The following is a 26,570-nucleotide window of genomic DNA, read 5'->3' as shown; positions in this document are numbered from 1 at the left end:
CCTGCCTTTTCCATCTCTGCACATATCATGATTTGTAGTGGTTCGAGCATTGGTGTGCATGTTCGTTACCTGTATGTTCCTGCTGGATTTTAGGTTCCATGGGAGTAGGGTTCTTGTTTGTTTCATCCACCTTGCATTCCCAAAGCCTAGCTCACAACCTGGCGTGGAATCCGTAATCGTTGAGCTGATGGTCGTCTGGATGAACAGGTGGAATCAGAATCAGTCCATGATGGACGTGATGGCTTGGAAGGCGGCTCTTCCGAGGAAACAGATTCCGGCAGGCTAAGGGGCACAGCCTCCTGTAGCAGCCTTGGTCGCAGGAACCAAGACTCTGGGCTGCTTCTTACTTTAAAGAAGAGGCGCAGCCTTGCTTAATCCTGGTTTGTGTGTCTCGTGGGACAGAACCCTCAGGGAATGCCGGATTTCCAAGTTTCACTACCATAGCTCCCCAAAGTGAGGGGGGAGCTCAGACTGAGTGCCAGGCTGTGTCTTAGTCCATTTTGTGTTGCTGTCAGAATACCAGCACTGGGTAATGGGTAAAGAAAAGAGGTTGATTTTTTGGGCTCAAAATATGGATGGTTGAGAAAGTCTAAACCGCTTGAAGCAGCGTCTAGCTTCTGGTGAGGGCCTCATGGTGGACAGATCACAGGGTGGCAGTGTGTGTGGGTGTGTGTATGTGTGTGTGTGAGAGAGAGAGAGAGAGAGAGAGCGAGCGCTCACATAGCAAGGGAAGAGGCAGGAGAGCAAGCCAAGAAAACCAAACTTGCTCTGTAAAAACCCACACTCATGGTAACTGATCCAGTCCTACAGAAAGAGAACTCACTCCTTTGAAAAAAGCACTTAACTGTCTGGAAGACCCGATCACCCCTCTCACAATACCGTTACTGGGAGAAGTAAGCCTCAATATGAGTTTTGGTGCAAACAAACCACATTGAAACCATAGCCCTGGGTGCCTGATCTTTGGTGCAATTCTTATCTCCTGGGACCTGTCTTTTTCTTCCCAGAATATGAGTTCTGCCTTGGCTTGGCTTAACAGGAGCTAGCACGCAGTTCCCCTGAGACAAATTTGGCCTTGTCCTTACTCGAAGTCTCTCTGAGTTCCACCTCCGTTTATCCACTCACTCACTGCTTTAGGGACTTAATCCGTGTAAGGATCACTTGGTACTTATCACATGCAGGACTCTGGGCCGTACCATGACATTGAAACAGCCCAAGGCCGGCGCTGCGGTTCACTAGGCTAATCCTCCGCCTGCTGCGCTGGCACACCGGGTTCTAGTCCTGGTCGGGGCGCCGGATTCTGTCCCGGTTGCCCCTCTTCCAGGCCAGCTCTCTGCTGTGGCCCGGGAGTGCAGTGGAGGATGGCCCAAGTGCTTGGGCCCTGCACCCCATGGGAGACCAGGAGAAGCAGCTGGCTCCTGGATTCACATCAGTGCGCTGCACTGCCGGCCACGGCGGCCATTGGAGGGTGAACCAACGGCAAAGGAAGACCTTTCTCTCTCTGTCTCTCTCTCTCACTGTCCACTCTGCCTGTCAAAAGAAAAGAAAAGAAGAGAAAAGAAGAGAAAAGAGAAAAGAAGAGAAAAGAAGAGAAAAGAAGAGAAAAGAAGAGAAAAGAAAAGAAAAGAAAAGAAAAGAAAAGAAAAGAAAAGAGCCCACTTTGCCCTGGAAGCTAACTGTGAACCAGGGATGTGTGGGTGTGTGGGTTGTAGGGCCGGGCAGAGGGAGGGGTGGGTCTCTCATGCAGTCTGATTTGGCAATGCCTCAGCTGATTCCAGGCCTCTTGAGGTGAGGGTTCTGAGCTTCCTACTCCACGCTGACTGTGGTTGGTTCAGACTACCTCAGAGAAAGGTATGCATGAGCTTGGGCCAGGCGCTCGCTGCAGCACAGGCAATTCTAGAAAGATGGTGATGTTTCCACAGCAGCGGGGAGACACATTCCAGTCCAAGGGGAGGGAGCTGGGCATCCTCCCGAGCTTATCGGAAGTGCAGTAGCCGGCATTCCAATGGGCGCTCCTACGGGATGCTGCTGTTGCAGGCAGCAGCTTAACTCCTTGCACTACAACACTGCCACTCCCCCCAAGTGCCCGAGAGTTTAAACAGATTCCCAGCTGATGCTAATTCTGCTTCCGGTCTGGGACTGCACTTTGAGAAGCACCTGCCTTGGCCTTGCGGGAGGAGGCAGTACCACTCTTGTGGTTGCTGCTCTGGGGTAGACCTGAGTGCGAATCCTGGCTTAGCCTCTTGCTAGTCGGTCCCTGGACAAACTCCCTCTCTGTGATGGAGGTCGATTTTCTCTGTCCCTGGTGAGTTTTCCTCATCGTTAACCGCAGAAGACTGCATGGTGAGAGAGAGGCTTGACGTGGGAGGAGTTTGATGTGCTCACTATAGTAATGGATAGCACCCACGTGCCTGGGTGGAGTCGGGGGTGGCCTCCCGTGGTCTGAATAACTCACAGGATCCTGGGTCCGCATGGCTCTGGGGCAGCAGCACAGTCATTCTCACCAGGCACTGTTGTCACCGGCAGGTGTCCAGTGAGTGGCTGGTCACCGCCCCTCCCCTGCCCCACGAGAACCCCAAGCACGCTTCCTGTCCACACCGCCTGACGCCGGCACTCTCTCCTGCAGGTGACACAGAAGTTCTCCCTGGTGATTGTTCAGGGCCATCTGGTCTCAGAAGGGGTCCTGCTCTTTGGCCAGCAGCACTTCTACATCTGTGAGAACTTCACCCTGTCTCCCACGGGCGACGTCTATTGCACCCACCACTGCTTATCCAAGTGAGTGCCCTGCTGCTTCCAGGAGACTCTTCCCCGAGCCCCAGATCTGCTTCCCGCACCCTCTCCATCCCCGTTCATCCCTGCTCCACCGGGTCCTTCCTGCAGGGCCGGGCCTGCAGCTGAGCCACGAGATGAAGCAGAAGAACCTACCCACACAGGCTGCCCATGACCGCGGCTCCCAAAGCTGAAGTCTGCAGGGCTTTTTCCTTGGGCTGTTGGAGTCGAATTCAGTCCCGTCAGCTTCCCCACTGGACACTACTGTTTCTTTGTGAGGCTGGGCAGGTGCAATTGGCAGCCTATGTGGGTTCTTCTGGAAAGAGTTCCCTGTGCACTCTCCTTGTGGGACAAGATGCATGCTATGTGGGGACTCTCAGGGGCCCACATGTGGAGGCATGACTTGGGACTGGGGCAGTGGGGCTGGGGGAGCTCCCTGAGAAAGCAGGGAATGTCTGAGTCTTGAGTGATCTCGAGGTGATATTGGGATAGAAGTTTTAAGTCATTGTATAGCAACCACTACCAGAGGTCTTCGGCAGCGAACTGGAAGGTCCTGCTTTAGGATCAAGTGCACTTGGCCTTCTTGGGTTCTATCGGCTCTGATCGATCAGCTCGCTTGCATTTAGGAAGCACAGCCATTCAAACCCAAATTGACTGTGGTTGCACTCCGGCCAAAAGTTCCGTTGTTAAGCTGTGTGCTTTCACCTGATCCTTGCTTGTGAAGATTTCCAGACAAAGATGTCTTTGTGTGGACACAGGCCTTGCCCAGTCTGGTTAGCCCGAGGCTCACATGACATCACTACCCTAGGGTAGTGACTCTCAAACCAAGCTTACATCAGAATTAACCTGGAGGGTGAGCTCGTTAGAACACAGACTTCTGAGTCCGGCTGCCACCAGGTTTTTAGTCCAGTAGGTCTGTGTAGTATCTGAGATTTTTTAAAATTTGATTTATCTGATTTTATTCTAAAGTCAGAGTAGCAGAGAGAGGGAGAAGGAGAGGGAGAGGAAGAAGGAAGGAGGGAGAGAGGGAAAGAGTGAGAGAGCTCTCATCTACTGGTTCCTCTGTCCAGCTCTCCTCTGTGGGTGACAGAGACCTTGCTGCTTAAGCCACCACCTGCTGCCTCCCAGATGCCCATTGGCAGGAGGCTGAAACAGAGAGGAGCTGCACCTGAACCCAGGCCCTCCGATATGGGATGTGGGAGTCCCGAGTGGTGGCTTAGCCACCACACCAAATACCTGTCCCAAGTGCCTGAAGTTCTTTAAAAAAAATATTTCATTTATTTATCTGAAAAGCAGAGTTACAGAGAGCCAGGGGATGGGGGTGAATGTGGCTGGGGGTGGGGAGGCAGAGTGGAGAGAGGGTGAGAAAGAGAGAGGAAGAGGTCTGTCTGTCTGCTGGTTCACTCCCCAAATGGCTGCAATGGCTAGAGCTGTGCTGGGTCAAAGCCAGGATCCTAGACTCCCTCTGGGTGTCCCATGTGGGTGGTAGGGGCCCAAGCACTTGGGCCATCCTCTGATAATTTTCCAAGGGCATTTGCAGGGCGCTGTATTGGAAGTGGAGCAGCTAAGGCTCCAAGGGGCACTCCTGTGGGAGTAACTTAACCCATTGCATCACAACACTGCCGCCCCCCCCCTCCAGCCCCAAGTACCTGGGATTTTCACAACTTCCCAACTCATGCTAATTCTGCCGCTGGTCTGGCACCACGCTTCGAGAACCACTGTTTTAAGCTATTGACAGGGGCTTCAGGTTCTTCCCTGCCGATCACTGAGAAGTGAAGCTCCCAGTTGTCATAGCATTTCCAGCCTATGTCAGGATGCAAGAATGGAAGGCGTGTGGGAGACTCGATGCCAGCCCATCCTTCTTTAATGTAGATCGGCTTTAGAATGCTTGGCGTTTCTCTCTGCACTAATTTCCATCTTTTATTCATACCCCACGTTCACCGATTGCCATGCGTCCTCTGTGCCTTTCCAAGGCAGAGGGAGCATAATTAATACTTGGCACGCTCATCCCATCTTATTGCTCATATTTTATTGATACTGATCAATATGGACAATGGGCCTGCAGGCTGGCCTCTCTGAGCGTTGATGGATGCTTTCCACTCTACCTATATGCATAGCATGCCCACGTGCTGATTGCATTATCCACTGCTTCCCTCGGCACCTCCAGCTCAGCTTGGGGTAGTTAGATGAAGTCTTATTGACTGGGCAGATTGTGTCTATGAGGTGCATCTAATCGGGATCCAATTGACTGTGTTCGCACTTTTGATAGAAGCTCAGTGGTTATATGCATAGACTGGACTTGGAACGGCCGGAGAGACCGCCCATGTGTGGAAATGTATGCTTCTAGAGTGCAAGTCAGAGTGGAGGGAGAACAGGTTACTGCCCTGGAATCTCAGCTGGGAGCTGTACGGGTAATTTTAGTCACCATACCTCCAAGAAGTGTGTGCTAATCAGACAGTGCTGTCTCTCGGGGGTCTTGTGTAGCCCGCGAGCATTCCCCAGCATGCACTTCTCCCTGACAGGCTCCTAGATCATGCCGGATCAATGGGGAGTACGTCTTATTTTGACCATGGAGACTAAGGAAGATACATAAATAAGCCTGTTAAAAATAAAGTTAAGTCAACCCTGAAATGTTGCTCTAAAAGACTGCCATCAAATTGAGCACTGTTGAGCATTAGACCTTGAAAGAGATTCTCTGATGTGCCATAAAAAATATCCCAAATAAAACTCAAGAACACTGCAAATTCCCCATTAGTGGTTAGATGCATGTACTTGAGAACTTTCCTTAGGAACTAGGAGCCTTCTGAGAAGGTTGGCTTGGGCTCCCTGCCGGTCTCCTTCTGAAAACAGGGTGGCTGTATTCGTTTTCTAAGCTATTAAAACCTGGGTGACTTTTTCATGGATACAGGAATACACGGTTGCACAGTCCTAGATGCTCGAAGTTTGAGGTCAAGATGTTAGGGCGCTACTGTCTCAGACTGCCCTAGGAGAGCATCGCCCCTTGCCTCTTCCAGCTCCTGGTGTTTGTGGGCAGGGCTTGGCGTTCCTTGGCTTGCAGGAGTCCGAACTCTTCACATGGCGTCTTCTCCCTGTGTGCCTTCATGGCACCGTCCCTCTGTGTGCAAACTCCCCCTTCTTATAAAGACACCAGGCATACTGCATTTGGGGCTAATGCTCTCATTTTGACTTGAACCCTATTTCCACAGGCAGTCACGTTGTGGGTATTGCAGCGTAGGATGGCGGTGTCTCTTGGTGAGCACAGTCCTACCCATGACATGGAGTCAAGCTCACAAGCTTCAGCAGTTGGTTCATTTGGTGGGGACCCAAGACATCCGATTGGACCTTTGACCTGAGATATTAAAATAAGGCACTTGGGGCCGGCGCTGTGGCGTCGTAGGTAAAGCTGCTGCCTGCAGTGCCGGCATCCCATATGGATGCCGGTTCTAGTCCCGGCTGCTCCACTGCCAATCCAGCTCTCTGATGTGGCCTGGGAAAGCAGTGGAAGATGGTCCAAGTCCTTGGGACCCTGCACCCACATGGGAGACCAGGAAGAAGCTCTTGGCTCCTGGCTTTGGTTGGATTGGCACAGCTCTGGCCGATGTGGCCAACAGGGGAGTGAACCAGTGGATGGAAGACCTCTCTTTCTCTCTCTCTCTCTCTGCCTCTCCTTCTCTTTGTGTGTAACTCTGACTTTCAAATAAATAAATAAATATATTTTTAAAGGCACTTCTTCCACATCAGTGGGCAGTTTCACGGCCCGATCCCCTGTTTAATTCAATTCATAGATGCTTCTTGAAAGTCTGTCTTGTCCGAGGCATGGTGGTAGACTCCATAGCTAGAGAGAGGAGGAAGTTGTTGAGTCTGGTAATGGATTTATATCTGGCGAATGACTCCAGGTGTAATTCTGAAGATAATTGGAGAAGTTCAAGTGTAGGACAAATCCAAGCATATTTCATTCTGAAATCCATTTCTATCAAAGACCAGGTCAACCCAATATCACAGCTATCATTTATTTAGCTCACTGCGGTTTCCCTAGTAAGAACATTAACAGTTATGTTAGGACCACTCTGGACCATTTTCATATATCACGACAGCTGTCAGGCAGGAGAGCTGTGAACAGCATCCTGTGAACCGTGGCAACAGCCCTACCTTGAGAGAAACGTGGATCGGCTGCCCTTTGCTACCCGTGAACCTCGGGAGCCCCAACGCAAGTTATTTTGGAGCACAGCTGGGATTCGGTGTTGTCCAAGACACACAGTTGCAGCTGAGTGAGGGATGCTCCCTAAGACACACTGCACCGGGGAGCTCACTGGTCTCTGATATAAATGAGCTGAGCTGAGAATTGGGGGTCCACCTGAGGATTGCCGCCCTCTGTGGATATTCAGTTCAGAAGTGATCTTACTTCTTCCGGGAGGCTCCTTGTGCCACCAGTGTGTGCGGGAGTCGGAGGTCACTGAATCAGCACAGAATACATAGAAAGGAGGGAGAGCTGGAGAGAGGAGCTCTGTGAAACCCAGAGATCCCTCCCGTCCCAGGGGAGGCGGGTTGGGGGAAGATCTGTTGCAAAAACTCGGGTTTTTGAGTCTGTAGATCTGGGTTGGAGTCCGGGTCCCTCGTATCCAAACAGCCTCCTTTGTCTGGAACGCAGTGTCTGGATGGAAGTTAAGGGCGTAGCAATAACGCATGCTCAGTGAGTGAGGGCTCATGATGAGGACAGAATGGAATGACAGGGACGCGCTCGGGACGCCAGGGAGTGTGGCAGTCGCCCAGCCTGCCGGCCCAGCTCAGCAGAGAGGCAGCCATGGCCAGAAACCACGTCTGCAGGGCGGAGATAGCAGACGTGCAGCTCTGGAACGGGAGACCTTGGCCGCGTTTCCCCCACCGCATGCAGCATCGCTGCTTGTGCTGTTCCCACCAGTCCCCCGCGCCGGACCAGTGCTGGACTCAAGCCACGGGCAGGAAGCAGGGTTCTCCTGATGGCCCCGCGGGGAGTCTGAGAAGTTCAGCTCCGTCCCAGATAGGGATGTTAATAACGGACAGCAGCCTAGGCCAGCAGCAGGTTTCAATTAAAGTATCCTGGCAGAAGCATCCAGAACCAGAACTACATTTTTCACTGGAGCCATCAGAGCAGAGGACCTTGGGTGGATTGTTCTGAGAAGGGGTGGGAGGGGGTGCCCCGGAGCCCTTTATTCGGGTCCTAAAAGAGGAGGGGGGCATGGCCCAGGTACAGAACTGCCTTATAGAGAGGCCGGCTGCGCTTCCCAAGTCCACTTTATGCTGAGAGTGAGACGCTCTCTCTGCTTAACCTTGCTCTTGCTCGGCTCCTGGCACTTCCGGGGTCTAGATTGTTCCCGATCTGCCCTCCCCCTCCCGGAGGAGGCTCAGTGTGACGTCTCGCAGGGACGGGCCCCTGAGACGCCCACGTGGTCAGACAGTCGCCCCCACAGCTGGGCCCAACAGGCCGTCGTTGTCCATCCTGCAGGCAAGGTGGGAGGAGGTCACACTCGGGCCATCCTCTGGCTTTTACGCGGGTCCCCGCCCAGCCCCCCAAACTGGCTGCTCGGGCTCCAAGGCCTGGGAGACTTCACCGGGGGGCCCCTGCCCTTTGTCCCACTCAGCCTGCATCTTGCAGCCTAGGGATCTGAGCTTCCGGGGGTTGTCTGTGCTGTGTGATGGAGCAGTGCCTGCAGAACCCAGCGGCTCTCTCTTTGGCCCAAGACTGGACTTAGCCAGCTGCTCAGGATGGCCCATGTAGAAAGCTCCCAGGGTTGCTGGCAATATCCCCAAGTGCAGTCGCTGCACAGAGGGGCCTTCTCACACGCCCCCTCAGCCCCCTACAACCTGTGTCAGTGCCGTCCCGGAGGCTGTGCCATCATCTTGCTGTCCTGGGTGGGTGTCCTGTGTGGGAGCAGCCCCCAGCACCAGACTGATATAACAGGTGCTCAGAAAGTGCTTTCTAGGCCGTGGGGGCTGGCACAGCAGCCAGTAGCGACCATGGCACTTCTGGACATGTCCCCAGAAACTCAGAGGGTGCAAGGGGGTGGACGCCCATCTGATGTCCAGACACACACGCCCCATGTCCTGTTTCCTTTTCAGCATCAGCGACCCCTTCATTTTCAACATGTGCAGCAAAGACAGGTGCTCCGACCATTACTCGTGCCAGTGCCATGGCTACGGCGACCTGCGGGAGCTCCGGCACGCCCGCTTCCTCCTACAGGTACGCCCCGATGGGCCGCAGGGGGCAGATGGCCCTGGAGTCGTGGAGGATACACCCCTGGGCCCTCTGCTCCGCCTGTGCTCAGCTAGCCGGGTGCCCTCAGGGAGACAGCAGGAAACTCCCAGGCTTGTGTTGGCCCAGGTCCCTGGCTCTGACTTGTGCTGCGCCGTCTCCAGTCTAGGCCGTGGGCTTCCGGGCTCTTCTGTCTCCCACTGTGTGTTGTCCCCTTGCCGCCGATCTGAGCAGCCCTGGGGGAGCAGGAACACAGGGCAGGCCGGCTCTGCGGCTGATGACTGGAAATTGCCTGCCTTGCTGAGTCCGCCTGGTGCCAGGACCCTCCCCTGACCGCCACCCTCCTTCCTGTCCCCCTGTCACTAGGCCCCCCGGGCAGAGCGGCTCAGGAGCCTCCTGACCGCCCCCTACCAAGGCTCCCCCTGCTGCCTGCAGGGCTTCCCCAGGCCGTACCCCAAAGCTCTGCCTGGATTCTGAGCCCACCGCAGGAGAGAGAGGAGGAGGCCCTGGCATCCCAGAGGCCTCAGACCCAGCTGGCCCCAGCAGCCCAACCTCAGCATCCCGTTCCCAGGGCAGCAGGCGGAGGAGGCAGGGAGAGGTGGGGCCAGGGTCTGGGTTGGGTCCCAGGGTTCTGCACAGTGGGGGTGGGGGTGGGGCAGTGCTTGGCCCTGTGGAACCCAGGAAGGGCGCTCTCTATTTGTGTGTTTACTCTGCATGGCTTCCTTCAGGGAGGCCTCCCAGAGGAGCAGATTCCAGAAAGTTCCCATGGCCCTGCTGACCCGGGTCCAGCCAGCTGCTGCTCCTGTCTGGGTCTCTGAAGACCCCTCTTTCCCCTGCCCACAGCTGCATCCATTTGTCTGAGTTTGGCGAGCTCCTTTGCAAGGAGAAAGAGCTCCAAGGGGGTGCATGGAAGAGGCAGCCCCCCACCAGGGCGGCTCTGGGCAGCAGGACCGAGCCTGGGCTGCGTCTGCCCTTGGCCGGGCCACGATGCCTCCCTCAGGCAGCCCTCCAGGCTTTCTTGCCTGTCCTTTGCACAGTCCCATCCAGAGCATGGGGCGAATGTTGGTGTGCATGGAAGATCTTCAGAATGATTGGTTAGGATTCTGGGTCACCCGACAGGTGAGACCTGGTAGCCGACAGTTATCTGTGAGTCTCTCTTTGCCCTGGCAATCTGATTATTTCCAGATGCCTGGATCCCCGACAGTGGCGGCTGTGCGGGGTGCTTTAACAGCAAGGCCACTGTTGGTGCAGACCTGGGTTCGCCCAGGAGTGAGCCAGAGCCTGGCTCTCACGGATGCCGGAGCCGGCTGGCGCCTACACAGAGTCTAGGTTTCCATCAGTAGAGGGGACATCTAGGGCTCTTACTGCAATCAGTAGAGGAGAGGGGTTTGCAACACCAAGCCAAACACCTCCCTTCTGCTCGGGGTGGGGAGCAGGAAGTGACTCTGATGGGAAGCAGTGCCCACTGGGAGTCCCACCCCCATCTCCCTACCCCCCTGCCCCTCCAGGTGCAGGCCTCGCCCCTCCCTCCGTCCCTGGGAACTCGCCCTCCCTCACCCTGTCCCTGAGGCTTATCCCCGATGCCGACTCCCACATCCCTCACTGCAAGTCTGTTATTTACACAGCTTGGGATCGAAGAGGGGAGAGAGGGAAGGAGGAAGGGAAGGGAAACAAACAGACAAACAAAAAAACCCAAATAGAAAGGGAAAGGAAAGACAATGCGTGGGTTTCATTTAGACATTAACAAGGCGCCCGTGGCAATGGCACTGCTGTGTCAGCACGGCTGCACCCCCCAGCTGCTCAGCACAAGGGGCTTGGCACAGCGCCCCCCGGGCCTCCTCTGCCGCCGAGGAGATGGGATGGCTGCACCCACTCAGTAGCTGCCCCCTGCTTGTGCTGAGAGGAAACCTGGCCCATGACCCGGAAGTGAAAATTTCTGAAGCTATCACTGGCCACCTTCTCCCTGTGTCTGCTCCTTGCTCTTCCTGTCTCTGCCAAGGAAGTGGAGCTTGGGCAGGCCCCCCGCCCATTCAGCCGAGCCCCCTCCCCTCCCACCTGACTGACACCAGGGTCTTCATATCTCGCCCGAGAGAGTCACAGAGCTCACCAGGAAGGGTCGCCTGCCAGGGACAGGAGCATTCAAAGGATTTCTCTTTGTAGGACATCGCCCTGGAGCTCTTTTTCCAAAATGGATATTCCAAGTTTCTCGTCTTCTACAACGGTGATCGGAGTAAAGCCTTCAAAAGGTGAGGGCTTGAGAATCCTCCTCCCAGGGCCGCTGACCCTGAACCAAGAACGGAGGACCAGGGATGGCTCAGCTCTGTTCCTGCAGAAGTGTTCCCCATGCACAGCAAGCAGGACCTGGGTTAGGCACAAGGAAGAACTTCCTGCTCCCCAGAGCTGTGGAATGCTGGGACGAAGTGCAGAGAGAGAGAGAGAGAGAGAGAGAGAGAGAGAGAGAGAGTTCTTGGGAGCAAGCTCTCTTTCCACGGGCTCACATAATGAGTAATGAGGCAGTCATGACAGAAAGGGGAAAAACTGCAGATACGCCATATTTAAGAAGCGTGTTTAATGGGCCTTCCAGAATTTTCTGGCTTTATTTTCTAATTTTCCAAGTAACTTTTTTTTTTCTGGGGACTTAATCTTTCTGTTTGATCCTGGTTGCCAATTTTAGTTGCTCCAATTTCATACTTCATTGGCGAAAAATTCCACACACAGATTTCCTGCTAGGGCAGGGAACTTCTTTTTCCTTAAAGAGAGAAGCTTGCTATGTCAGTTAACTTCTCTTTCTCCAGGTGGATTTGGCCTAAGAAACTGAAGGCAGTGTCTAAATTCTGGGCACTCGTGGTGATTTGTTTTTAGTCTGATTAACCTCGCGATGGATTTGCAGGTTCCTAGCCATGAACAAAGCACACAGAGGTTGGACTGAGGGAGGCAGTGGTGGTGCTCAGAGGGGCAGGCAGGGCTTAGCTTCCTGCCTGGCTCCTGCGGCCTCTCTGCTGGTGGTGCTGACCAAACGGTTCCTCTCTCTTTTTTTTTGTTCAGCTTCTGCTCTTTTCAACCCAACCTGAAAGGGAAAGGCATCATGGAAGACCCCCTCAATCTCAGGTAACAACGGGGCCAGCCCTGCTGTCTGGGCACGGGGCTGGCCTCGCTGGGATTCTCTTTGTTCGCCTGGTTCTGCTCCAAGAAGTGATGCTAAGAGCACCTCCATCTCCCCGTCATTTCCCTCTGTCCCGTCCCCATACATCCCGATCCAGCTCCTGAGAATCCCTCTGCCAATTAAACAGACTTGACGTCCGGCACATCCTGTGGCTTTTTGAGGCCGGGCAGCCGGAAGTAGCCCCTTACCTGCGTTGGTGAGCAAAGGTTGCTGCTAGAGGTGTCAGCCGCCCAGGCTGTATAGCCCACGGGTCAGGCCTGTGAGCCAGTCTGCAGCTCTCCTTCTTATGTGGCGAGTTTCTAGATTTCGGAGGCTGAATCAATACAGATTGAGCATCCCTAATCCAAAAATCCAGAGTGCTTCTGAATTGGAACCTCTGAGCACTGACATGACGCCACAAGTGGAAAATCCCACATCTGACCTAATGTGATGCGTTGCGGTTGAGGGCAGGTGCATTAAACATTCTGGGTAAAATTCTCCATCTCAGGCTATGTGTATATGTTGTTTATGAAGCATAAATGGATTTTGTAGTAGACACAGGGTCCTAGCTCCAAGGTCTGTCATTATGTATATGCGAATATTCCGACGTCTGAAACAATCCAACCTTGAAAGTCTTTGGGTCCCAAGCACTTTGGATAAAGGGAATTGGCCTGTCTCTGATGGCATGAGTGAGATGGTAATGGGTACATCTGTGAGATGCTTGTGGTCCCTGCCTGTGTCGCCTCCACAGGCTCCCAGATCTCAGAGGAGCCAATTCAGGGTCAGCAAATGGCTTTATATCAATTAGGAGTGAAAATGATGGAGAAGAAGCCATTGTTGGTTTTTTTTCCCCTGGGAGTGTGGAGTGGGGACAGGACAGGAGGGGTGTCCCCAGGAATGATACTCAGAACACATTGAAGTATACAGTGGGTTCCACCAGTTCTCTCAAAATTATTTTTGGAACACTTGTGACATGTTGTATTTGCTATCTAGCAGGAGCAATAAGTGAGTTAGTAAGCAAGCAAACAAACAAACAAAAAATCCTGTCCCTAACTGAATTTATATTCTTGTAAGGACAGACCTAAAACAATCTAAGTAAGTGAACTAAAAAGCGTAACAGTCCATGGTAAACATCAGGACAGAAAGCAAAGCAGATAGAAATAAACGCTGAACTCTTAGAGGGAAGTCCATAGGAAGAAGACCAGCTGCAGCTGTGCTAACAGGTGAGTATGGGAGCTAGGCCCCAGGGTAGTGGTGCTGGGCCTACTCTGACTACCCGGGAAGCACTGTGGGGTTCTGAGCAGTGGAAACGTGTGGCTCAACTTCTGTTGAAAAGAAGCGTTCTGTCTGCTGTGTCCAAAACAGTACGTAGTAGGTCAGAGGTGGAAGTCGGAGTCTGGTTAGTAAGCTTTTGTGGTATCCAGGTGAGAGACGGTGATGGCGTGGGTCAAAGAGATGAGCCAAAGATGGTGGGAGGCAGACACGTGGTGAAGGCTCCTCTGGCGGCATCTGATGACAGATCAGGTGTCAGGCAGAGAGAGGATGAGGGAGCTTTGGGTTAAGACCCAGGACTTTGGCTCTAGCCACTGGAAAACACAGCGGGCACGGCCATCGTGAGAAGAGCTGCTGTGGGGGCTGTGGGGGCTGTCAAAGGTTCAGCTCTGGAGGTGTGAATGTTGCGGTGCCTGTCCCACGGCCGCGTGGGGGCGATGGGTGGGCCATTGGAGATGTGGGTTTGGAGTTCAAGGGTGGGAGTCCCGGTGAGCTGTGTATTTGGAATAGTCTGTAAAGTGATGAGAGTGGACAGTGTTGCCAGGAGGACATGTGCACATGGAAGAGAGGTAGAGGGCTGTGTCCTGGGGCTGCAGGAACGTTTAGAGGGGGAGCACATGGGGAGAAACCAGCAGGAGACAGGGAAGAAGAGGCAGCCAGTATGGAAACATCCTGGGAGCCAGGCAGACTGTTAAAAGGTAAGAGGGATCAAATGTTTTATTATTATTATTATTATTTTAAGATTTATCTTATTTATTTGAAAGACAGAGTTTCAGAGAGGTAGAGCCAGAGGGAGAGAAAGAGGTCTTCCATCCGCTAGTTCACTCCTCAAATAGCTGCAATGGCCAGAGCTGAGCCGATCCCAAGCCAGGAGCCAGGAGCTTCTTCCAGGTCTCCCATGCGGGTGCAGGGCCCCAAGGACTTGAGCCATCTTCTACTGCTTTCCCAGCGCATATCAGAGAGCTGGATGGGAAGTGGATCATCTGGGACTCGAAGCGGCACCCATAAGGGATGAGGGCACTGCAAGCAGTGGCTTTATCCACTGTGCCACAGCGCCGACACTCAAATGTTGTTGACAGCTCAAGTCGGGCAAGAACTGAGAGATGACCAGTGACCCTGGCAACACAGAAGTCACTGATGGTTTCCAGTGGCTCCCAGCAGAGGCTTCCTGTTGGGCCAGCACTGCCCTGTGGTGGACACACTGTGAGGAAGTCTGGGGCGTGCCAGGGCACTGTGCCAGAGACCTGGGCAGCAGCGGGTCCCTGTCCACCGGCTCTAGTGGACATAGTCCCCGAGCTCAGCAACAGCGTGGCCCAACTCTGTATCAGCTGGATGTGAGCTCCAGTGATACAGTTTGTTTCCTACAAGCCTTAGCAGGCATACTCAGCTCTCTCTGCACTCTTTTAAGTAGTGAGAAGCCATTTCAAATGGAAACAAAAAGAAACATTAATGGGCAGGCTTCAGGCTCAAATAAGTCTGCAGGAAGCAGCGGCTCCCCAGTCTCTGAGTGGATGTTCCCCCCGGAACTGGCTCGGTTCTCTCCAGCCCTTCACATCACTATGACATTGATGGCCCCGCAGGTACAGTCCGTCAGTCACACACGGGTTCCACCACACGCTCCATGTGCCCTGTCCTAAAAACTGTTGCACAAATTCCAAGGCTGGTTTTCATACACCCAGGCTGGCTTTCCTGCCCATCACAGAACCAAGCAAAGACTTCCACTCCAAGCTCAGGGTGGTAGAGACCCTCCCCTGATTCGGGAGGTGAGGTCAGTCCCGCCCAGCAACGTGGACCATGAGGATGGGGATGTGGATCCCTAAAAGAGCCAAGATTCTGTTGTTACAAGACAGGTGGACACGGAGGTGCCCATCGGAGCAGGTGGCCGTGCACTGTCCCACGCAGAGAGGACTCCTGGGGACTGCCATGCTCATGGACCACACGTACACCCCCTTTCTCGCTCCCTGGGAATAGCACTGCGTCGACTGTCACACGAGTGACCTCACTAAGTCCTAGCATCTCCACAGGTCGCCTTCTCATCAATATATAATATAGCAGCACTCAGAGAGCTTGTGGCTGTGGCTGTGGCTGTGGCTGCGGATCGCCCACCACGTGCTTGGCGCATGTTCATGGACAACCGATTACAAACAGATGGTGGTCCCTGCTCTTTGGCGTCTCCCCCGCTTCTCAGCCCTTCTCTCACCAGCCAGCGCTGGGGCTCAGAAGAGCGCCTGGTGGCCTGAGCCTTAGGAGAGTTGGGCTCGCCATGGCCATGTACATGGAATGCATGCGAGCACGCTCCATGCTGACGGCCAGGGGCAGTGCGCAGTCCATAGAATGAGTCTTGGAACCTGCCCAGCTGCTTGCTGGACGCTGTCAGGAATGTGCGCCTCTCTTTCCAGAACAACTACGTTGTGCCCTTTGGAGGGTTAGGACCTGGCCCGTGGCACTCAGCCTATGCTGAAGATTTTCTTGTCTCCAGTCCCTGCTCCTGGTTATGTAGTTGACTCTCTCTATGTGAAGGAAGCCAGAAATTTTGGGGACCAGAATTCCAGTGACAATGGTTGCCCACATGGCTGTATGTCAAGGAGTTTACCTGGGCCTGGATCCCAAGTAGAAAACACTTGGAAACCCTGGATGAATCTGAGCTCTCTAACTCACCCGTGCTGACATGGTTTGACCTCTGTGGGGTGCAAGGCTTGGCAAATCTACAGGGCCTTCCCACATGAAGCTCTCTAGAGTCCCCAGACAAGGGCCACTCCACGCAGTCACATACAGACAGGCTCTGTTGAGGGAGAGAGGGGCCCATCCAGAGAGGAGACGCAACAGCAGGAGCTACAAGGATGGGGCCAGGGCTTGCGAGCATGTGTGTGAATGAACAGGGACATCCTTACACTTGAAAGTTCTCTGTGCCCCTACAAAATGTTCCGGCACCAATCAGCCCTTTGAAAAATCATACCATGTTCCTTTAAAGGAAGAACAAATAGACACGCTCAGTACTGGAGTCATCTCGTTACTCCAGTTTACTCCGAAGTGAAGAGACAGGAAACAGTCACTTTGGGTGTTACGTCATCATTCGGGGACAGATAACAAGAAACAGGTTCTTGTGAATTTTGTTTTTTTTCTGGAACCTACTTTCCCAAGGCAGTGAATACCAACCTTGTCCTGGTCTAAAGGGTAGCGGGTACCCAAAGCAGCTATCTGTTTTGTTTAAAATATGCAAAGAGCTATGCAGATTAGAACGTTTATGGTGGTTCTCAGCAGGCATGGGGGCCCCACATTTTCGCTTGCTCCTCTGTAGACATTTCTTTGGGAAGCTAACGTGGCTTGGCTCGGTTACGGTGCTCCTCAACCATTTCAGGTCATACCGAGCCCAGGGTTTAGGAAACAGAAAAATACAAGGTCAGATTGCCTGCTGAGTTCTCCCTCTGTCCAGTCGCTGTTGGACTCAGTACACATCTTTGAATGAACCTGAAGGAACCTTCCACAGCCGTGGTCTGAAATGCTGACCCTTGTGCCATGGAAGCAAAAGGTGCCTGTGGGGAGTTGGTGCTGTGGCACAGTGGATAAAGCTGCCATCTGCAGTGCTGGCATCCCATATGGATACCAGTTCTAGTCCCGGCTGCTCCACTTCCCATCCAGTCACCTGCTAATGCCCCTGGGAAATCAGTCAAAGATGGCCCAAGTCCTTGGGCCCCTGGTACCCAAGTGGGAGACCTGGATGAAGCTCCTGGCTCCTGGCCTCAGCCTAGGTCAGCCCTGGCCATTGAGGCCATCTGGAAAGTGAACCAGCAAATGGAAGCTCTCTCTCTCTCTCTCTCTCCCTGTCTCTGTAACTCAGCCTTTCAAGTATAAAAAAAAAAGGGGAGGAAGAAGAAAGAGTAAATCAAGTGATGAGCAACCTACTGGTTCCAGGTTATACCCTGCCAGGCCACCTCCAGGAAACGGGGGGCATTCAGAGAGAAGCTATGCATTTTCTTTTTATTTTAGCATCCTGCTTGGGAATCTGTAAGGATAGTCTGAGAGCAGTAGTTTGGGATGAGTTCAGCAGGTGAAGATGAAGGTCCCTTTCCTCCCGGAATGCCTTAAGTGTGAGCAATGTTTGAGGAAGTGCAGCTCTGGGCTGCCTGGCTGTGGGAGAGCCTCACTCTAAGCTGGCTGTTGCATCTCATAGGTGAGCCCTGGGCAGATACTCAGGATAGGTTTACTGTTGCATGTAAGGCTGTTTGTTTTAAAGTTGTATTTACAAAGTAGAAGTTCACAAGGAGTTGTAAAAATAGTACAGAGAGGCCCCCATGTATTCTTTATTATTTAACTCCCCTCAATGAAAAATCAAGACATTGACATTGGTATGCGTGTGCGTAAGTCTTTGTCCTTTTATTACGTGTAAATCGTGCACCCATCACCAAAATTGAAATACTCAGCTAACACTACAAAGACCCCTCCCGCACTGACACTCTTCTCACACCCACCCTTACCTCACATCCTGCACCACCCTTAACCTCCAGCAACTGCTGATCTATTTTTCATCTGAGATGCTTGTCATTTAGAGAATGTTCCAGAAAGAGTATCATGCAGTGTATGCACTTCTGAGGTTGGCCCGGGTGGTTGCACATGCCGACACCGAGTTTCTTCTCATTGCCAAGTACAAGTGTGTGCTATGAATATTGCAGAGTTTGTGGATTGTCTGTGCACTGAAGGGCGTTCGATTGTCTCCAGTCTGGGTCTGTGACATGCGGAGTCGACCACTGGCATTTGACTCAATTGTTGAAATGTCAGGGGCCTAAGTCTACCACTGTCCATTGAGTTTTCCTTGTGGCTGTTGTCTGTTCCCCTGTTTTCCTTCTCCTCCTGGTATCCGTACATTGCAGAAATATGTGTGAAAGTTAGACTTGGTCTAGGGTGATGTTTGAGTATGCTCCTCTATGGAAATTTCTGGTGCCAATTCTAGTTGCTTGACAGGTGTCATGGTTTGCACATAACTTAGCAGGGACTAAGATTTGAGTGATGTATGGCGACTGCAAGCCTTTTCAGTCTTAACGTCTACTCTTATGTCTTTAGTTGTCTATAATATATAAAACACATACACCACAGTCAGTCTCTAACACGTTTGCTCTCTACACGCTTTGGAAAGCCGCATCAAAGACTTCGGCCGCACACAGATGGCCTCCAGTGAGGAAGGGAGAAGTGAAGTGAACTTGGGAAGCCAGTCTGGATGGTGGCCAGCGCCAGGGGGTGCCTGGCTTCCGGGAGCTCCCCCTTGCTGCTCCGTCTCATCCTCTTCTGAGCCATGAGCTACTCTGTTGACTGTAACCTGGGGAACGGAGACACAAGAGGCTGAGGCATTTGCTCCAGGTCACAAAGGCCAAACCCAGCGAGCGAGCGAGCACAGTCACAGTGGGGCTACCCAGGGCACACCCGGAAACGTAAGCATGGATAAAGTTTTCCTTCTACTGGAGAATAAAGAAAACCTGTGGCTTTCCTAGCAGGTCCTTTTATTACAACTTCCAGAAGCCAAGAGTGATACTCAGTGTTTGAGAGTATAAAGGAATGTCAGCCTCAAGTCTGCCTTGAAAGAAACAGACAGACAATGCAGATGATCGCTGTTTGACTTCTGCCGGTGCATCTGGCTTACAGGGTGTCTACTCGAATGGATTCTGGGGCAAGGCAAAGCCTACTGCCTGGGTTTTTCTGGGTCCTGGTGATTTTCACCTCAAACAGAAAGTGCCCAGAGCAAGAATGGCAGAGAGATGGCTTCCTGCCTTCCCAGCACCCCGTCAGCAGCCAGGCCAGGACAGGGGACTGGGAACAGACCAGACCACAGACAAAGAGGGGTGGGCTGTGATGGTGCAGGGCTGGGAAGGGGGAGGCCCTTCCTGGGGCACGGACGCGATCTGCAGTGGTTGTGCTTTTTCTCAACTTCGCTTCGTTTGCTGGTCCTTTTGCATCCCTGAGACGGGAAAGCTAACTCTGAAGGAAAAATGTCTCGAGGTGGAGGAACTGGAGTGGACAGCATCCAGATAACCAGCAGCACCCTCTGCCAGGATCCCGTGTCCCTGCGTGGACTCTACCCCTGTGGGCCAGAGATGAAGCGACTCTGCCAGTGGCTTGTCTCCCTCAGGGATGTGCCCACCCGACTAGAGAGGGGGCCCCTGAACTGCGGCCACCATGTCCCCTCGTGCCCATCCCAGACATGACCGCTCCCCTGTTTCCAGAGGGGCTCCTGATGAATCCCTCCCGACATCAAATGAGGAGAAACACATGGAGGGCAGGACTCAGGGAAACTGGCTTCTGATAGATTTCTTCATAAATGTGCAATCGGCCTTCCAACAGTTCATGGGAGATGAAATTAAAATACGCTTATTCTGATGTCAAAGATTTTAGAATCCAGAGGTTGTTTTTTTATAGTATGCATTTTCCATGAACTTCGAAAAGACCCCTCATTTAAATGTGTGAAGGCTTCTATATGTTATATGAAGACACGTATCAGAAATGAGTTTTTCCAAAAATACCCGTTAGCACAATAGTTTTCAAAACGCAGCTCTGCCAAGGGATCAATCTGAGGACGTTTTGGTCACACAGGTGCTCATGACAGAACTATTTTCATTAGTCAAAAATTGGAAATGGTGTAAAGACCCAACAGCAACTTACGATGGTGTATACGCCTCAGAGTCAGCATCCCGAAGATGCTCTGAGTTATGCTCATGACAGAACTATTTTTGTCAGTCAAAAATTGGAAATGGTGTAAAGACCCAACAGCAACTTACGATGGTGTATACGCCTCAGAGTCAGCATCCCGAAGATGCTCTGAGTTATGCTAATTAAGACCATGTGACAGCGTCGGGTTCAAAGCAAGACAGAAACGGCGTGGCTGCCCTAAGTGTAACCGCATCCAGACACAGGGACAGAGACCGGCGCTGTGGCGCAGCAGGTTAAGCTGCTGCTTGTTGCACTGGTATCCTGTGTCAGGGCACTCGCTCCAGTTCTGGCTGCTCCCTGCGAATGCTTCTGCGAAAGTAGTGGAGGATGGCCCAAATGCTTGGGCCCCTGCTACCCCCATGGGAGTCCAGGATGGAACTCTGGGTTCTTGTTTCAGCCTGGGCCAGTCCCAGATGTTGTGGCCATGTAGGGTGTGAACCAGCGGGTGGAAGATCTCTCTCTCTCTCTCTCTCTCTCTCTCTCTCTCTCTCTCTCTCTTTCTGTCACCATGCCTTTCAACTCAACAATTAACTATATATAAAGCAAGGTTGTGGTTCTGTTACTTTTATAATAGAAAATGTTCACTCTAGAGGGAAAAAAAAAACTAAACATGGGAATTTTGAATCTAAATCTTCTGAGATTGTAGAAATACCAGTAGGGCTGCCACAGCTAAGCCATGGCTAGGGAAAAAAAGCAGTGAGGAGTGAACAGATGATGTGTGCCATCTGCTGTGGAACACAACGTGAAAAGCAATAAGCTAAGGCCCCTGAACCGATGCACACATCCACTGCTTTGCATTGATCAAAGCGGCAAACATTGCCCCCAACCCGGGAAGGTCTTGAAAGAACTCCCCAGGCCGGCGCCGTGGCTTAACAGGCTAATCCTCCGCCTTGCGGCGCCGGCACACCGGGTTCTAGTCCCGGTTGGGGCGCCGGATTCTGTCCTGGTTGCCCCTCTTCCAGGCCAGCTCTCTGCTGTGGCCCAGGAGTGCAGTGGAGGATGGCCCAAGTGCTTGGGCCCTGCACCCCATGGGAGACCAGGAGAAGTACCTGGCTCCTGGCTTCGGATCAGCGCAGTGCACTGGCCGCAGCGGCCATTGGAGGGTGAACCAATGGCAAAGGAAGACCTTTCTCTCTGTCTCTCTCTCTCACTGTGCACTCTGCCTGTCAAAAAAAAAAAAAAAAAAGAAAGAAAGAAAGAAAGAAAGAAAGAAAGAAAGAACTCCCCTTCCTCCAGGTGTTTTCCTTGGTGCTGTTCTTCCCAGCAGCATGAAGGTCTGTGTGGCAGGACACAGCGAGGCCAGAGAGGCTCTAGCTCTTATGGCTAATACCTCCACTGCCACCATGTATACCAAGAGACCTGGCGCGACACACAGCACTGTCCAGGCTGGTAGTTCGGCTTTGAAAAGCACCCACGCCCTTGCTCGGGGAGAGAACTGACTTCTTTAGTAGGCACAACAGCCCTGGCAGTTAGGAACAGCATCACTCTCACTTACAGGTGAGGGGACAAGACCTAAGTCAGTTGCCCAAGAGATGGCAGGCAGGGGACACAGCAGCCCTGGGTCTGAATCTCAGACTCTCTGGCTGTGTTCCCTGCTAGCCCAGAGCTTCCCAACCCCTGGCCCTGATCGCCCAAGCTCCCCAGGTGGTGGTGATTGTCCCATCTCCTCAGCTGATCTCTCTTCCAGCTTGCACGAGGCAAGTCAAGCTCTCCCCAGCTGGACCTGGGTCTGTGCCTGCCCTGGTGCCTAACAAGATACATATTCATTGACGTCCACAACCCATGCCTACTCCCATTCCTACCTTCCTCCCATAGGGTCTGGGAAAGCTCTGGGTGTAATAGGCTGGGAGAGCATCCTCATTGGTTTGCAGCCATTCTAGGGCCTGCAGGTTCAGTTCAGAAAGCTCCTAGAGCAAATTACACAAGCACAGGGCTCGATGCTATGGTGTAATGGGTTAAGCCGCCATCTACAATGCCAGTGTCCCATTTGGTCACTCTACTTCCATTCCAGCTCCCTGCTAATGTGCCTGGGAAAGCGTTGGAGGATGGCCCACGTTCTTGGGCCCTGCACCCACGTGGGAGACCCAGATGGAGCTCCTTGATCCTGGCTTCAGTCTGGCCCAACCCTGGCCATTCTAGTCGTTTGGGGAGTGAACCAGCAGATGGAAGATTCTCTCTCTCTCTCTCTCTCTCTCTCTCTCTCTCCTTCTCTTTTCTCTCTCTTGCTCTTCCCTTTCTATAACTCTGCCTTTCAAATAAAGAAAATAAATCTTTTTAAAAGCATGCAAACACAGAGGAAAGACAGTACTAATTTGGGCCCAAGACACTACCTGCCTATACTCAATGGCAATATATATATCCAACTCGGTGGTGTGGCTTTGTCCCCTACCCAAGACTAAGTGCCATCTGCTCTCCTGCCAACCCATGTTCTGAGCCTGCTGACCTCCCAACATCCCAGTAGAACAAGGCCCTCATTGGGGAGCTGGGGAGGGGTCTTGAATTGCCAGGAATAATGCAAATGAGAGTTTGCTGAAAGCGTTGTCTGCTCAGGCCCCAGGCTGTAGCAGAGGGGTCCCGGGGCAGCAGTGAGATGGACACTCATTTCCCGATGCCTGTGCATGTGCGTGTGTGTGTGTGCGTGTGTGTGAACATGCAGAGAAGAGAGAAACATGTGCAATGGCAAGGGACCAAGGCCCTGAAATCAACAGAATCACAAGCGAGGAGGTAGGGAAAGATGTTTTATGGACTTGGCTGCAGGAACTAACTGTAGCAACAGCCAGGTCCTCCATCTCCTGTACACGCAGCCCGCAGCCCTCTTCCACCCCTCCCTTCTCCCTTCCTGCCTCAAGGTCAGGGTCCCAGGTCACCTCCAGTCTTCCTGGGAGTCCTTGGCCAAAGAGTTAGGTGAGACCAGACTGGAAAAGATGGCCTTTCTCGGCGTGGCCGCGGCCATGTTCTTGATTTTGTTCAATTTCTCGCGGGCCTGCTGGCATTTCCTCAGGCAGTTCGCGCACAGATCCTTCTCCTCCACCAGGAATACATTTTCCAGCCTCTTGATGGAGTCGGAGAATATTTCGGATTCCTCCTTCTTCGGGAAGGGGTTCCGCTTGGTGTTGAGCTTTTTGAGCTTGGGGAGCTTGGAGATGCTGGCGGGGATGGAGCTGAGCAGGTTGTCGTGCAGCCCGACCTCGTGGAGCTCCTTGAGGGCCCCCAGCGTGGTGGGCACGCTGTCCAGGTGGTTGAGGCCCAGGTTGACGGTGCGGATGTTCTTGAGCTGGTTCAGCTCCACGGGCAGGCCGTTGGTGGTGAGCCTGTTGTTGCTGACGTTGAGGTAGAGCAGGGTGGTCATCTGGCCGATGGACTCGGGGAGCTTGTCGATGTAGTTGCTGTGCAGGTCCAGCCAGCGCAGGTTCTGGAACCTGGAGATGGAGTCCGGGATCTTCCTGAGCAGGTTCCGGCTGAGGTCCAGCTCGTCCACGTCGTTGAGCCGCAGGATGCACTTGGGGAAGGTGGTGATGCCCATCTTGCTCAAGTCCAGGCGCTTGCGGCCGTCCAACGTGACCTTGATGCAGTTCTTGGCCACGTTCAGGGTGATCTTCTTGCCCTTGGGGCTTTTCACGCCCTTCGCCATGGCCTCTCAGTGAGGGAGCGAGTCCCAGGGACGCTGATCGGGCGGCACGCTTGATCCCTTGGGGAAGAACTCACATAAAACTGCTGAGAAAAGACAGAGAGCACACGGTCAGGAGGTGGCCTACGGGTCCTGCCGCTCAGATCCTAGCACTCTGCTCTGTAGGGGAGAGAACTAGAGAGGAATCAGACCATGAGCAGAAGCAGCGCGGCTGCTGAGCAGCAGGGGGCAGGTCAGAAAAAGTGCACTAGAACCAAGCCAGCCTCGGAGAGACAGGCACCAAACCAGCTTCCTCGTAAGTGGGATCCAGGCCATGACCTCCTCCTCTATGTCAGTAGGAGAACAGTGCTCGCAGAGCCTGGGGAGCAGGCAGGGGGAGGGGTCGGCCCAGACACACATCACCACCAGAGTTGGACAGCGGACAAGATTTGGGGTGTCTTCACCATAAAGGAACTATGAAGGTTGGAAGTGATAGGTCTGCTAATTGCCCTGAGCCCGAGGTACAGGTGCATCAAAACACTGCACGGTGCCTCACGGCTATGTAAAGATTGCAGATCGTTCAAATGATGCTTAAATAAATATAGAAGACGAAAGAGGTCCAGGAAGCCTAGGGTCTGATCTTCAGCTCGTCAATGACTTCTTCCCAGCACAGAGTTGCCAGGCTTTGCAAATCCAATGATAGGATCACCCATTAAATCTGAGCTTCCGCTGAACCCCAGGATACGAGTCCCAAACACTACATGGTCCCACCTTGCAGTTGGCAGTCCTTCCCCACGGACCTAAACAAACAGTAAATACACTTTGCTTTGTAGGAAAAAAAATGGATGAAAAAGTAAATTTATTTGGATACCAAAAAAAAAAACAAAAAAAAAACTTGGAAGTTCATGCATAGTTTTTCCATCATATGCATTTTCCACAAACTTTTGGAAAGACCCCTCATGCTTTCAGATAAAATTCAGCCAAGGCAGGCCAAACACACCAAGTGTGAGGGAGAGGCTCCTGGCAGGTGCAGCCAGTTGGGCCCAGCTTAGCCCACTTCCCCCAAGCCCACCCCCACAGTGAGAAGCCCTCCTGCTCTGACTGATGGTGGCGAGGAAGCCGTGTGGCACTGACCTCACAGCACTGCCCCACTTAGGAGCCCCTGTCAACCGCCTTTTGGCCTAGAGCCTGCCCACTGCCCTCAAGGCAAAGTAGGGCACTGTGGCTGGGGTGATGCACCTCACCTCCTACCCAGTGAGTCTGGGACCTCAGACAGCACAAGGCACCCCCACCTTCCCCTGGCTGGGACCCCTGCTCTCAACTCTGCAAGCAGAGTGACCATCCTGCCCCCCTGAGCCAGCGAGCACCACTAGGAGGGACATCTCTTCTGTTCCTTCTTGGGACCAGCAACCTACCCAGGCCCATGAGCAAAAGTGCGAATCAGCTGGTCTACGGAGGCACTCAGACTGCTTGGATGACCTTTTGCTATTAGCGCATAGAAGTCCAGAGTGCCACAGCGGGGGCAACACACACACACAGGAGAAGTTGGCAGCTATGGGGAGAAGGAGATGTCACCAGATACATGGAAACAAGCAGACTTCAGAAGAGCTCATGAAAAATGGAATGAAGGCTTGAGTTCATTTTGGTGCAGAAATTTTCAAAATCCATGTAAATGAGACATCTTCAAAAAGTCCACAAAGTGTGTCTTATGGAAAACAAACTATGCATGGATTTCCAATTTTTTTTGCCCCCTAAGTAAACTTATCCTTGAACTCTCATTTTCCACAAGCTTTCTGCAAGTCCCCTCATACGTAGTGGCCTGGTATGGGTGGGGTCTCAGCATCTCCCAGAACTTCATTGGTTGAAACATAAACTTGATTGCAAGGTGTTAAGAGGGTGGAAAGTGCCATGTCACTGTGGTGTTTAGAGATGGAGCCCTGGCACATGATCAGGATTAGTTAAGGTCATTAGGGGAGGGAGCCCCCATAACTGACCCCTGGCAACTTTGTAGGAAGTGGGAGAGAGACCAGACACACTCATCTACACATGTGCTCCCTGCCTGTTGCTGTGTGGTACCGTGATCTGTCTCGGGGCTCTGCCAGCGAGACAGCCACTGCTACATAAGCATCACTGAACTTTCAGGACTGGGCGCTAAATAATCCTCTTTTCTCCCTAAGTAGCCCAGCTTGGGTATTTCATCCTAGGTGGATAAGCTGAATGATACAGTTGAGTGGATGGATGAGTCGCATTTCACATGAACAGCTTAGAATCCCAACTATTAGAGATGCCAAAATGTGTTATCTCTTTCTGTCTTCTATTGTTTGTTTTTATTCTTTGGGGAAAAAAAAGTAGACCAATTGGTTTGACTTTAATTTCTAATTAATTTTTTATCTAGCCAATATGAATCAAACAGCATGGTAGGACACCCTGTGGATATCTAAATTAAAAATGTAATGGCAATCTGTATTTTAATGCCATCAAAATATTTGCAAGCATTTTCTGTTGTAAGATCCTTAGCATCACTATGATACTAGAATCTATCTAGTGCTTCACCCTCGTCTTTGACTGCATTTTTTAAGGCTGGTTTTGTGTCTATATATCTTGCCAACGTGATCTCACAATATTAAGATTTATTTTCTATTTATTTGAAAGTTAATGCCTCTGTCATACATACACACACACACAGAGAGAGAGAATCTTCCATGTAACTAACATTGTGCCTTGTATATGAGAACTACTTTTTGCTTCTCTCTCTCTTTCTCTCTCTCTCTCTCTCTCTCTCTCTCTCTCAAAATTATTGAGAAACAGAGGAACTGAGGCAGAGAGAGAAGGAGGCACACTCCTATCTGCTGTTTCAC

At 52.4% G+C, this 26,570-nt stretch overlaps 2 protein-coding genes across 2 annotated transcripts in view; one reads left to right on the top strand and one right to left on the bottom strand.

Moving 5' to 3' along the window:
* Positions 1-26,570, top strand: part of WDFY4 (WDFY family member 4) — a 243,414-nt gene that overhangs the window by 170,418 nt on the left and 46,426 nt on the right. Inside the window, exons 43-46 of the mRNA XM_062214495.1 lie at positions 2,624-2,772; positions 8,863-8,983; positions 11,156-11,241; positions 12,041-12,103. Coding sequence (XP_062070479.1) covers positions 2,624-2,772; positions 8,863-8,983; positions 11,156-11,241; positions 12,041-12,103 — 419 coding nt within the window. The remainder of the gene's footprint in view (positions 1-2,623; positions 2,773-8,862; positions 8,984-11,155; positions 11,242-12,040; positions 12,104-26,570) is intronic.
* Positions 22,969-23,736, bottom strand: LRRC18 (leucine rich repeat containing 18). The gene has a single exon (XM_062215146.1). The coding sequence runs from the start codon at positions 23,734-23,736 to the stop codon at positions 22,969-22,971; it is 768 nt and encodes a 255-aa protein (XP_062071130.1).

The sequence above is a fragment of the Lepus europaeus genome, chromosome 17 (assembly GCF_033115175.1).
Source record: "Lepus europaeus isolate LE1 chromosome 17, mLepTim1.pri, whole genome shotgun sequence".
Classification (NCBI taxonomy): domain Eukaryota; kingdom Metazoa; phylum Chordata; class Mammalia; order Lagomorpha; family Leporidae; genus Lepus; species Lepus europaeus.
This window is presented reverse-complemented; position numbering and strand designations above follow the sequence as displayed.